Source organism: Aotus nancymaae, unplaced genomic scaffold (assembly GCF_030222135.1).
Source record: "Aotus nancymaae isolate 86718 unplaced genomic scaffold, 86718_ANA_hifiasm-v0.15.2.pri h1tg000138l, whole genome shotgun sequence".
NCBI classification, from domain to species: Eukaryota; Metazoa; Chordata; class Mammalia; order Primates; family Aotidae; genus Aotus; species Aotus nancymaae.
In genome coordinates, this window is record NW_026988553.1 from 3,059,265 (window position 1) to 3,071,889 (window position 12,625).

A 12,625-nucleotide genomic window follows, 5' to 3' on the forward strand; every position below is an offset into this window, starting at 1 on the left:
CTCGTGGCCCCGGGTGTGTCTAGGGCCTGTGTGTCCTTTGCCGTGTTTGTGCCTGGCCTCCTTTTTTCCCAAGTCTCAGAGAGGCTGAGAGATTCCCTCCTGGGGCCATAGCTGCAAGGCCACTCGGTTCAGTGCTCACAGCCTGGTTGCCGGGGCAGTGACCAAGCTGTGGACAGTCTCAAGGCACCTTTGTGCTCCTTCGTCTCTTTGGGGATCTCTTTCTGCCCCATCTGTGTCTCACCCTGAGGCACAGGGTGAAGGTGGGCAGCTGGGGAGGGTTGGGGGCCCTTGGGCTCATGAGGCAGGCCTCAGCTGCTTGTGGGCTGCCCTGGGGCTTGCAGGTGGCATGAGTGGGCAGCTGGGGAGAACGCAGCGCTGACAGGAAGTGGCTTTTTCTCCTGCAGCAGATGGCTGAGGACAAGGCCTCTGTGAAAGCCCAGGTGACGTCCTTGCTTGGGGAGCTCCAGGAGAGCCAGAGTCGCTTGGAGGCTGCCACTAAGGAATGCCAGGCTCTGGAGGGTCGGTGAGTGGTGGGGAGCCAGCTCCGGAGGCCCCTTCCAGGGTTTCAGAAAGCATGAGGTGGATTTAGGGGCCTCCAGGGTGCTCCTTGATGAGAATAAACAGGGCAGGCGTTGGGAGAGGTCTGGGCTAGGCATCCAGGACCTGGGTCCCAGCCAGCTCTCCACACTCTCAGACCCTTTGATGGAGTTTGTATTATTTCCTTAAGAGGCATTTTGGGGGCCTCAAGCCCACACCCACGGTTTCTAGTTCTCTGGAAGGACTTCTGGGACCGGTGCACAGTCACCCTCATAGCCGTGGTTGATGACAGGGAAAAGGGCACAGGGCAGGAGCTGTGGGTGGAGTTGGAGAAGCTGTGTCCCAGGCTCCTCCCACCTTGTGAGGGGCACAGTGAGAAGTGCCTCCCACATGGGCCATGTTCCTGCCCAGGGTTGCCCATTAGAGACTCAGTGTCCTGGGTGTTTACTGGGGGTGGGTCCTGTCAGCATCGTCTGCCAGGCAGGTACGTAAATCTCCGACTCCCAGCAGCAGAGTGGGTGCTCATGGCAGCGATGTGCCTACAAATGGCCCAGGTGCAGGGACCTTGGGCCTGCTGGTTACTCGCTTTTGAAAAGGGGTCTTGGTTCTTCTAAGTGGGACCATTGGGTCAAAGGGCAGGGAGGTTTTCGTGGTTCTTACTCGGCCCTCCTTCTACCCTCCAGACAGATGGATCAGCTGCCTCAGGGCCCCAGCCATCCCAGCACAGGAGGTGGTCAGAGCACACTTAGGGCAACCAGCTTGACCTGGGCTCTGGTGGGCAGAGGGAGCCCAGGCAGGGTGTGGCGGCAGCGTGCGGGCAGGCACAGAGGGGAGAGAGCCAGGCAGCCAGACCTGCCAGGCGGAGTTGGGGTGACTGGAGAAGGGCTGTGTCTGCTGTGGCCAGAGGCCACCCAGGGTCTGCACAGAAGCACCCACCATCGTCCTGCAGTGGAGGCTGTGGAAGGGCTCGGAGCTGTGGGATGCGGCCAGAGCGCGGAAACTGCAGGTTAAGGGAACTGAGCCTCCACGTAGGGCGTCTGGGTAGCAGCATTGAGTTCGCTGCTTGTACACCCAGGTGGGCAGTGTGTCTCCTGACCCTCTCCACAGAGACTGCTCTTGCTGGGGCCTCCAGCGGCCCCCCATTGGAGCTCCGTGGGCAGTTCTGAGGGCTCCTCTCACCTGGCCCTGGCACTGTGGGATGCAGGCGACCCCATCCTTTTCTTGGACCTCACCTGCTGCCCCCACCTGGCCCCCTGCAGTTGTCCTCGTGTCTGGTGACAGTGCCTCCACCCTGCTGCCTTGCATTGGCTTGTAGTTCATCCTCCCTGAGTCTGCTCTTTCCCCGTGCCAGGGCCCGGGCAGCCAGCGAGCAGGTGCGGCAGCTGGAGAGCGAGCGCGAGGCACTGCAGCAGCAGCACAGCGTGCAGGTGGACCAGCTGCGCATGCAGGGCCAGAGTGTGGAGGCCGCGCTCCGCATGGAGCGACAGGCCGCCTCGGAGGAGAAGTGAGTCGTGGGGGCGGGGCCGCATCACAGGGTCTATGGTTCTTTCTGCCTTCTGGGGAGTCCTTCAGATTCTGTCTGTGGCTGTGGGCCCATTCTGTCCCTTAGCTTTGCTAACAGTAGAGGCGACCATGATGACACCCAGTTTGTCTTTGATACAATCATACCATCTGCTATCCAGACCACGTTTCACTGTGTGTCCACATGTGGCCTTTTTTGTACTTCTTTTCCTAGCCACTAGGTCATCAGGGGACTTGTCCTTTCAAACCCCCTCTAGGCTGGGCGCTGTGGCTCATGCTTGTAATCCCAGCACTTTGGAAGGCCGAGGTAGGTGGATCACTTAAGCCCAGGAGTTCAAGACCAGCCTGGGCAACAGAAAGACAACAGAAATACCCCCAGTGTCCCCCTCCTACCAGCATCCAACCTGCGGCCTCAGGTTCCTGTCCTTGACGTGCCTTTTCAGTCCCCTTTAATCTAGAACAGTTCCCTGGCCTTTCTGAGTTGTTTGTGAAGTTCAGTTTTGAAGAGTGCAGGGTAGTTCAATTGTATTGTTGTTATTGTTATTATTATTACTACTATTATTTTCAAGATAGGGTCTTGCTCTGTCGTCCAGGCTGGAGTGTGGTGGCATTATCTCGGCTTACTGTACCTGGTGTCTCCTGGGCTCAAGCAATCTTCCCACCTCAGCCTCCGAAGTAGCTGGGACTACAGGCGCAGGCTGCCACACCTGGCTAACTTTTGTGTTTTTGGGAGACGTGGAGTTTTGCCATGTTGCCCAGGCTGGTCTCAAACTCTTGAGCTCAAGCCAGCCCCCTGCCTTGGCTTCTCAAAGTGTGGGAATTACGGGCGTGGGCCAACGCATCTGGCCAGGATTTTATTATAAATATTTAAACATGTTAGCTTTAAGGAAAATGATATTAACTGCCTGGTGACTGGACCAGCAAAGCCTGCCTCAGAGTCGACAGCTTCAGGAGTCCTCACACAGCCTTGAAAGAGCCCACTCCGGGCCTGGGATGCGCGGGAGGGAAGGAAGCGGGTGAGGCGGAACTGTGGCCGGACTGGCCTGAGGTGGCTTCTCCAGCGCAAGCTCCTTTTCCTCAGGCGGAAGCTGGCTCAGTTGCAGGTGGCCTATCACCAGCTCTTCCAAGAATACGACAACCACATCAAGAGCAGCGTGGTGACCAGCGAGCGGAAGCGAGTGAGTGTGGCCGCCGGGGCTCTAGGGCTGGCCCTGCCTCTTCCTCTCCCCACGTCTCTGAACTTGAGAGTGGGCTTTTGGGAGGGATGCTTGACTTGCCCTAGACCTTTGTCAGGCTGCAGCCGTGACAGCTCAGGGAAGCTGTAGGGAGATGGCGACCCTGGGATATTGCTCTCAGGAGTGTCAGCAGGCCACCATAATGGGGGGCTGGGGCAGAGCCTCGCGATGCTTCCTCTGTGGGGCTGGGGATATCTTGTCTCCGTGGACGTTCCCTCTCGCCAGCCATCAGCATCTGCACTCCTGGCTCAGCAAGGAAAGCCCGGCAACATTTCCACCCAGTATCCTCCTCAGACCTAAGCTGGGTGCAGTGTGCCTGAAGCCAGGTCACATGAGGAAGAGTTAGCGACACAAGTGGCCACGTAATCTCCGGAGGGAAGTGTTGGCAGGGTGTGTCTGTGTGTGGGGGTCTGGCGATGCCTGTGTGGGATGAGCACACCTCTGACCAGGTGCAGAGTGGAAGGGGCGAGGGCTCTCAGCTCAGCCGTGCATGCGGCAGGCCTCGCTGTGCGGGGGTGTGGCCCGTGGCCTGTGAAGGGTGGGAGGAGGGCTGTGCAGCTGGGGATTCTGGGAAGGAATGTCGGCCTAGCTGGGAGGTTGTGCCACGTGACCTCAGTGTGGCCTCTTTGGTCCTGAAGAAAACCTCAGCATCTGCTCTGTACTTCTGGCCCACGACAGGAGGCAGCCTTCTCCCTGTGCACGCTGAGATCCTGCAGCGGGCCCTCAGATCAGGTGGCTAGCGTCACCCAGCTTGGTTAGCCAGGGCCACTGTTCTGTCCTTCTCAGTTCCCAGCCAGCCCCGCCCTCGGCCGGCGAGGCTCCGTCAGCTCCCCGTGCCTGTCTTTAGGGAATGCAGCTGGAAGATCTCAAGCAGCAGCTCCAGCAGGCTGAGGAGGCCCTGGTGGCCAAACAGGAGGTGATCGATAAGCTGAAGGAGGAGGCCGAGCAGCACAAGATGGTGATGGAGACTGTCCCAGTGCTGAAGGCGCAGGTCAGGGCTCTCCTCTCTGGCCCACCCTCCTGCTGGGACCTGCTGTGTCTCTTTGGTGTCTTTGTGTGTGTGTGTGCGTGTGTTTTCTCTTTGAGATGGATTTTTGCTCTTGTTGCTCAGGCCAGAGTGCAATGGCAGGATCTCAGCTCACTGTAGTCACCGCCTCCCAGGTTGAAACCGTTCTTCTGCCTCAGCCTCCCGAGTAGCTGGGAATACAGGCGCCCTCCACCAGCCCCGGCTAATTTTTGTATTTTTAGTAGAGACCGGGTTTTCACCATGTTGGCCTGGCTGGTCTCAATCTCTTGACTTTGTGATCCACCCACTCCAGCCTCCCAAAGTGCTGAGATGACAGGCGTGAGCCACCGTGCCCGGCCTCTTTGGCGTCATTTTGTGGTGGCCACTTGTGCTGCTCCTCGACCTCTCAGTGCACTTGGTGTCACTCGCCGACGTATCTGTTTCCTCTGTGCCTGGCACAGTGCCCAGTGGGTGGCTGGCTTGTGGTGGGCACATCACTCTCTCTTGCATTTGCCAGGCGGACATCTACAAGGCGGACTTCCAGGCTGAGAGGCAGGCCCGGGAGAAGCTGGCTGAGAAGAAGGAGCTGTTGCAGGAGCAGCTGGAGCAGCTGCAGAGGGAGTACAGCAAATTGAAGGCCAGCTGTCAGGAGTCGGCCAGGTGGGCCTCTGAGAGTCTGCCCCTGTGAGCAGTGGGTGACACACTAGGGGGTTGCCAGTGGTGACTACAGGAGACGGATGGCTTCTGGCGTTCCGGGTTAGGACTCGCTGCGGCCCCTCTCCTCTCACCTGAGCTTCTAAGAGCTTCTCTGACACTAGTCCAGCCATGGAGCTTTACAGAAGCGTGTGCCTTGACCGGACGGTTTCTGTTTTCAAAGGATTGAGGACATGAGGAAGCGGCATGTAGAGGTCTCCCAGGCCCCCTTGCCCCCTGCCCCCGGTGAGTGAGCAAGCATCGGGCCTGCCGGAGGAGGGGGAGGTGGGTGGGGAGGGCAGGCACTGTGCTGTGGGACGTCACAGCTGGACCTTCCTGTCGCTCTCGGGAGTCTTGATGGCGGTAGCTCGCACTGCTCACCCTATTGGTAGCCCAGCCCCTGACCTGAGGCTAAGGAGGCCGGCAGGCCTGTCTCACAGTCCCACCGAGTCTCTGTCCTCTGCATCCTCCCCTCGCTTCTGACTCTTCTCTTTTCCCAGCCCACCACTCCTTTCTCCTGGCTCAGCCCAACCAGAGGAGGAGCCCCCCTGAGGAGCCACCTGACTTCTGCTGTCCCAAGTGCCAGTATCAGGCCCCTGACATGGACACCCTGCAGATCCACGTCATGGAGTGCATTGAGTAGAGCCGGCCAGCACAAGGCCACCGCCTGCTGAGGACATGCCCGGGAGCTGTCTGTGCTTTCTTCTCCTGCCTGCCTAGCCCAGGATGAAGGGCTAGATGAGCACGAGGGGGGTGCTGCCTGGAGCCCAGGAGCCTGCTGCGCTGCCTCAGGCTTCAGCTCTGGGTCCACTGGTCCCCTCTTGTAGGGCAGCTGCGGTCCCGAGCAGGCCTGAGGCACTGCTCTCCTTGTTGCCTTCTGTCTGCTTGAACCACTTGCCTTGGGCTAATCCCTCCCTCTTCCTCCACTTCCAACTGGGGAAGTCAAGAATGGCGGCCAGGTGCTCTCAGGGAGAACTGCTTCCCGGCTTCCATGGGCAGAGCTGGGTGGCAGCTCTTCCTCCTACTGGCCACCGACCCACCCACTGCTGTGCTCTGGGAGTGCTGCCCTCTTACAGTGCACACGGCTGCTGTCCTTTTGGACCGCGTGCTATTCCATTGTGCAGTGAGACCGGTGTGTATTTAACCAGTCACTATTGATGGACATTTGGGCTGTTTCCAGTCTTTTTGTTACCATAAATAATGGCACAGTAAAAATCCTCGTGCATTAGTTGAGCGTATCTTTCGGGTAGATTCTGAGAAGTGACACCACTGAGCATGGGTGATGGGTTAGGTGGTACCTAAACACGAACACAGTGGCTTGCGCCTGTAATCTCAATACTTTGGGAGGTCAAGGCGGGCAGATCACCTTGGTCTCACAAAGTCCTGTGATTACAGGCATAAGCCGCCACATCTGGCAAGGCTGGTCTCCTCTGCAGGCGCGGAGAGAGGCGGTTTCAAGCCTCTGTCTTCCATCACCCCAGTCTCTGCCTCTGTCATCACACAGTCCTTCCTCTTCGTCTGCGTCTTCCCTTCCGTCTCCCTCCCTCCTTGGCGCTTGGTTTCCCAACGCTCCCCACCCCCTATTTCCCTAGCCTTGCCAAGGAGGGGGTGGGAAAGCCCATTTGGGGTTTTGTCATTCGCTAGGCATGCAGTTCTCTTGTTAAGAGTGAGCTTAAGCATTGTTCCTGAGGAGTAAGGACCTTTTTTAGTTCTGCTTCTGAATGGGCTGCTCTTTTTTTTTTTTTTTTTTTTGAGACAGAGTTGATTTTCTCACCCAGACTGGAGTACAGTGGTGGGATCTTGGCTCACTGCAACCTCCACCTCCTGGGTTCAAGCGATTCTGCTGCTTCAGCCTCCTGAGTCGCTGGGATTACAGGCACCTGCCACCACGCCCATCTAACTTTTGTATTTTTAGTAGAGACAGGAGTTCACCATGTTGGCCAGACTGGTCTTGAACTCCTGACCTCAGGTGATCCACCTGCCTCGGCCTCCCAAAGTGCGGAGATTACAGGCGTGAGCCACCGTGCTGGGCCGATATTCGTATTTTTAGTAGAGATGGGTGTTTCACCATGTTGGCCAGGCTGGTCTCAAACTCCTGACTTCAGGTGATCTGCCCTCCTTGGCCTCCCAAAGTGCTGGGATTACAGGCGTGAGCCACCGCGCCCCACTGGGCTGCTCATATCTTTTATCCATTTTTCTTTTGTTCCTTTTAGAAACTCTTTGTCCATGAGCAGGATTAGCTTTGACTTTGCTACTAGTGTTTCTTTGTTTTTTGTTTTGAGACAAGGTCTCTCTGTGTCACCCAGGTGGAAGTACAGTGGCACAGTCACAGCTCACTGCTGTGATTCGGCCTCGGCCTTGTGAGTAGCTGGGGTCATAGGCGTGGGCATCACACCGCACTAAGCTACTAGTGTTCCTCGGCCTTGAAGTTTGTTTTCTGTCGTCACATTTAGCCATTTTTGTTTCCTTTTGCTGCTTTGAGTTTAGAGTCTGTCGGAAGGTGCTTCACAGAGGAACGCTTTTCTTTTTCTAACACCGAAGCATGCTTCTATCTTCACCAATAGTGTTGTTGCCCAGTTATGAAGAACAGACGATTCTACTTGTTTTACAAGATTCTGGAAATTTCCTAGGATGTCAGAGCCCTGGGCATGAACCCTGCAATTGTAACAAAGGAAGCAAAGTTGAAAGTTGACTCCCCAGCACCCAGGCTGCCTTCCTGCTGTCCCCCAAGCAGGCCTGGTTGGGAACGGGATGTTGTGAGTGCACCCCAGGCTTCCTCACAGGGCTTCCTGCTATTTGACAGTGTGAGGCTGGCTAGAATTGGAATATCAGGCCTTCTAAAAATTGGCCTGGCCTGAGGGCTCTACCAGCATCTGCAAGGGCGAGGGGACTGACTTTTCCCCTTCTTCAGATTGTACTTGGGAAAACGTTAAACGCACAGACAGCTTCTCTGCTCACAGTTGCTACATTTAAATCCTAATCTTGCAATTTTTCTACAAAAGCATTTATACTTTTTTTGGAGGGAGGGTGTATGAGTTGACTGTGCCTGCTGTAATAAAGTAATGCACACTTGGGGCTTGAAACAACAAACTCCTTCACAGTGTTGGAAGCCAGACTCTGCAATCAAGTTGTCAGCAAGGCTGGCTTTTTCCTTTCTTTTTTGAAGACAGAGTCTTGGTCTGTCACCCAGGCTGGAGCACAATTGTGCCATCTTGGCTCGCTGTAACTTCTGCCTGCAGGGTTCAAGCGATTCTTGTGCCTCAGCCCCCCCGAGTAGCTGGGATTACAGGTGCATGCCACCATGCCCAGCTAAATTTTGTATTTTTAGTAGAGGCAGGGTTTTAGCATGTTGGCCAGGCTGGTCTCGAACTCCTGACCTCAAGCGATCCTCCCATCTTGGTCTCACAAAGTCGTGGGATTATGGGCGTGAGCCACTGCGTCCGTTGGGCAAAGTTGGTCTCCTCTGCAGGTGCTGAGAGAATCAGTTTCAAGCCTGTGTCTTAGCCTCTGCTGGTAGCCTGCAGTCCTTGGGGTCCCTGAGATTATGGAGCCATCACCCCAGTCTCTGCCTCTGTCATCACACGGTCTCTTTCTCTTCGTCTGTGTCTTCCCTTCCGTCTCTTATAAAGGACACCAGTCACTGGACATACGGCCCACCTGGATAATCCAGGATGATCTTGTCTTGACATTGGTTACATCTGCGAAGACCCTTTTCCTGAAGAAGGTCACACCCACAAGATACGCACGTGTTTTCAGGGCCGCCATACAGCCTAGTGCAGGGACATCTTCCCGAGCACACGGATGAGGGCAAGTGCAGCAGCACCGCCTAGGAGCCTGAAAAACACTCCTTGCTCCTGTGACACGGCATAGGGTTGACTGTACAGCAGACACCAAGGATTTCAAAGCATTTGTCCAGCCAGCGGCGTGGCATTCCAGGGTGTTCCTTTCTGGCTTTGCTTAGGTTGAGCCTCCAGAACAACTGGTCAGGTTACTGTTGGGAGGGAACTAGCCACCTGCCCTATTGGCTGCAGTTCCTTGATTCACAAGCCAGAAGCCCATCCCTGCCAGAGCTTGTGGCGTTCTCTGGTGTTCATGTGTGCACGAGCAGTGCAGGCGACCGGTAAGCACAGTGAAAAAGCATTTTGCCCTCACCCGTAACTAAAACAACACCAACTCCAAGAGCAAGCAAACAGTGATAAGAAAATAGCAACCGATGAAGTCCTAGGTGAGCGCTCTGCTGGCAGGGTGCAGGGCACAGGCCTTGCAGTGCTGCCCCTTCCGAGAGGGCCGTTTGCTGGGACAGAGCGAGCCTGTAGGCAGCGTCCTCAGCCCTGCTGCATAACCCTTTGAGACAGCTGTTTATGATGACTCTAGCGTTGGGGAGGCACTCACTTCATCGTTTGTAGCCTCCAAGGGTTGGGGCGAAGTAAGACGTTGCGTATCTCACGATGTGGCCCGGCACAGCTGGCATTTTGAACATCCCACGCGCAACATGCCCCATAGCATGTTTGTGTGAACAGGTCAAGTGACAAACTTATGGATAAAGTGACCCCAGTAGAGAAGTTGCCACAGTTAACAGTCATGAGAACTGTTCTTACATGTCAACATGTTTTCTAAATGCCTACAATTTGTATGCACTCCTTTGATACATAGAGAATACGTCTTCCCACACAGTCGCTCGTGTGTTAACGTAGCTCTGTTTTCTTCTGTGCCAGTGGCTGGGAAGAGCTCACTGTTGACACGGCGGCTCAGCAAGGCACAGGGCAGGGGCCACCCCCGCCATTCCATGGGGTCGCAGCTTCCTGTGTCTCCTGGGGCTGCCGTGACCAAGCACCACAGACGGTGGGGCAGAAGCCACAGGAACGTGTGGCCTCCGGTTCTGGAGGCCTGGAGGCTGAGCTGGCGGTGGCGTCGGCAGGGTGGGCTCACTGACCCGCCCGGGGCCGTGAGGGAGCTGCCGTCCAGGCCTGTCCCCAGCGCCGGGGGCTGCCGGCTGCACCTCTCCGGTCTGCGTCTCCGTCATCCTGTGGCCTTGTCCCCGCGGGCCTCTGCGCCTGTCCTCCTCTTTTTACAAGGACACTGGCATTGAAGATACATAAAAGCGGGCCTTATGTTCAAGCTGAGAAAAGAGATTTTCTTCAGAAACGCCTGCTTGCGGGGGAGTGAGCTGAGCTCTGTTCCTGCCCCAGCAGAGGCGGCCTGGCCTTGTGAAGCTGGAGTGAGGGAGTCGGGAGGGGGCGAGGGGGGCTCCAGTGAAAGACGACAGGGCGGCCAGTGTCCTTGCCACGAGGCCGGCCGTGTGTGGGAGCTGCCGGTCGTTACCCAGGTTGGGATTCTTCCCTCCCTCGGAGACTTGGACACCGGGCCCCGTCCCTCCCGAGGATTCCATTTCCAAGGGGTGGCTGCGGGGCCCTTGGGGAAGGCCCTGGGTGGTGGGTGCTGCACGGGTGTCTCAAAGGGACAGGGGTAGCCCTGTCTAGTAAATGTTCTAAGAAAGGGAGGTCAGGTGTTGGCTGGAACAGACAGACAGCAATCGCTTTGGACAGCCCTGAGTGTTTCTAGACGGGAGCTCACTCAAGAAGGGCTGGGGTGTCCCAGGGGGCCCGTGAGGTGGTGGCCGGGTGTCTTAGTGCAGGGGTTTGAGTGAAGCGTGCCTGCCGAGGGGTTCCGCAGTTCCCAGCACCGTCACTTTCCTTCCTTCCTTCCTTCCTTCCTTCCTTCCTCTTTCTTTCTTTTTCTTTCTTTCTCTCTTTTTTCTTTTCTTTTCTTTTGAGACGGAGTCTCCCTCTTTACCCAGACTGGAGTGCAGTAGGTAACCTCAGCTCACTGCAACCTCTCCCTCCGGGGTTCAAGCAATTCTCCTGCCTCAGCCTCTGCAGCAGCTGGGACTACCGGCTGTGCCACCGCAGCTGGCCAATTTTTAGTAGAGACGGGGTTTCACCATCTTAGCCAGGCTGGTCTGAATCGCCTGACCTCGTGATCCACCTCCTCGGCCTCCCGAAGTGCTGGGATTACAGGCGTGAGCCGCCGCGCCCGGCCAGCACCGTCGTCCTTGGACCCCTCGGTTCCCCTCCCAATCCCCGGCAGCTGCTTTGCAGGCTCCTTGCTGGTTCCTGTGTCTCCGAGCTGAGTCCCGAATTCTCTTCCTCTCCTTGCTCAGCCACTCCCCCTTTGTGACCTTGGCCATCTTCAAGGCCTTGATGCTGATGACAGACGTCTGTCTTCCAGTCCTGATTCGTTCCTTCATGAAAGCGAGCCCAGCAGCCGGTCCAAGCCACAGCTGGATTTTGAGCCCCTACCCGCTGCCAGCTCTGCCCTTTCCCTCATCCCCAGTTGCTGAAGCCAAGATCGATTCCTCTTCCTTTCACGATCCTTCACCTTTTGCCAAAACTATCATGGTGACCTCCTTGCTGGCTTCACACTGGAGACAGCGGGCTCCCTGGGATCCACTCTGTGCATGGCAGCCGATGTCATCTGGCAAACCCGAACTCCATCTGCAGCCTGGCTCACAGAGCCGACGTGCCACCGGGACACCACGTCATGTCCCTCTCCTGCTGGGCCTTCCTAGCACACACGGCACTTAACCCTGTGGTCTCCTCATCTTTGTGTGGCCGATTTCTTTTTCTCATTAAGCTTTCTGTTTAAATCTTCAACGGCTCTTAGTTTATCACCTTCTTCACCTTAAAGTCGCGCTGCTCTGTTTTAACTCCCTGCTTGGCAGTTCAAATGACCTCATTTATCCTGCTTTTTCTCTGTCCTTCCACCAGAGGGAGAGCAGGGACCTCCTCCAGCTCAGTCAGGCAACATTCCCGGGAACAGAGGTCTCCAAGCTTTTTGGCACCAGTGACAAGTTTTCCACAGATGGGGGCGGGGTCGGGGAGTGGGGTGATGGTTTGGGGATGAAACTGGTCCACTTCAGATCGTCAGGCATTCGGTAGATGCTCATAAGGACCACACAACCTAGATTCCTCACACACGCAGTTCACAATAGGGTCCGAACCCCTGTGAGAATCTAAGGCCACCACTGACTGGACAGGACGCAGAGTTCAGGAGGTCACACGAGCATTGGGGAGCAGCTGTACATACACTCACCTCCTGCTCTGTGGCCCAGTTCTTAGCAGGGTCACTGACCAGTGTCAGGACCCCTGCCCTAGAACACGCTCAGCACAGCTCCACTTGTACACATTCCCTGGCGGCCTGAGCTTGTCTTGAAGCTCCATCAGGATTCCTCCATCAATATTTTTGTAGACCATTCCCTGTCACCGTAAGTGGTGCTTGGTAGAAGTGACTGCATTAATGGGATAGAGATAACACCCAGTGCCTATTGTAGGGAACATGGTGACTAACTTGGGGGACTTCTTCTTGTCTTTTTTTTCATTTTTGCAGAGATGGGGGTCTTGTCGTGTTGCCCAAACTGGTTTCAAACTCCTGGGCTCAAGCAATCCTCCTGCCTCTGCCTCCATAAGTGTTGGGATTAAAGGCGTGAGCCACTGTGCCCAGAATAGAGGGACTTCGTCTTTTCTTTTTATTGAGATGGAGTCTTGCTGTGTTGCCAGGCTGGAGTGCTATGGCACTACCTCAGCTCACTACAACCTCCGCCTCCCAGGTTCAAGCCATTCTCCTGCCTCAGCCT

The 12,625-nt window shown here is 56.2% G+C and overlaps 1 protein-coding gene across 6 annotated transcripts in view; it reads left to right on the forward strand.

Moving 5' to 3' along the window:
- The window catches only part of IKBKG (inhibitor of nuclear factor kappa B kinase regulatory subunit gamma), a 31,238-nt gene that overhangs the window by 15,000 nt on the left and 3,613 nt on the right, over positions 1-12,625 (forward strand). For 3 of the 6 annotated variants that reach the window (XM_012467062.3, XM_012467063.3, XM_021668831.2), the window contains 7 exons: positions 405-523; positions 1,889-2,041; positions 3,140-3,236; positions 4,141-4,284; positions 4,817-4,959; positions 5,177-5,238; positions 5,493-6,597. In XM_012467062.3, the coding sequence (XP_012322485.1) occupies positions 405-523; positions 1,889-2,041; positions 3,140-3,236; positions 4,141-4,284; positions 4,817-4,959; positions 5,177-5,238; positions 5,493-5,635 (861 nt within the window). In that variant the 3' untranslated portion in view covers positions 5,636-6,597. Of the gene's footprint in view, positions 1-404; positions 524-1,888; positions 2,042-3,139; positions 3,237-4,140; positions 4,285-4,816; positions 4,960-5,176; positions 5,239-5,492; positions 6,598-12,625 lie in introns of those variants that run through there. The other 3 variants (XR_001109737.3, XM_012467064.3, XM_012467061.3) reach the window with 2 other exon arrangements.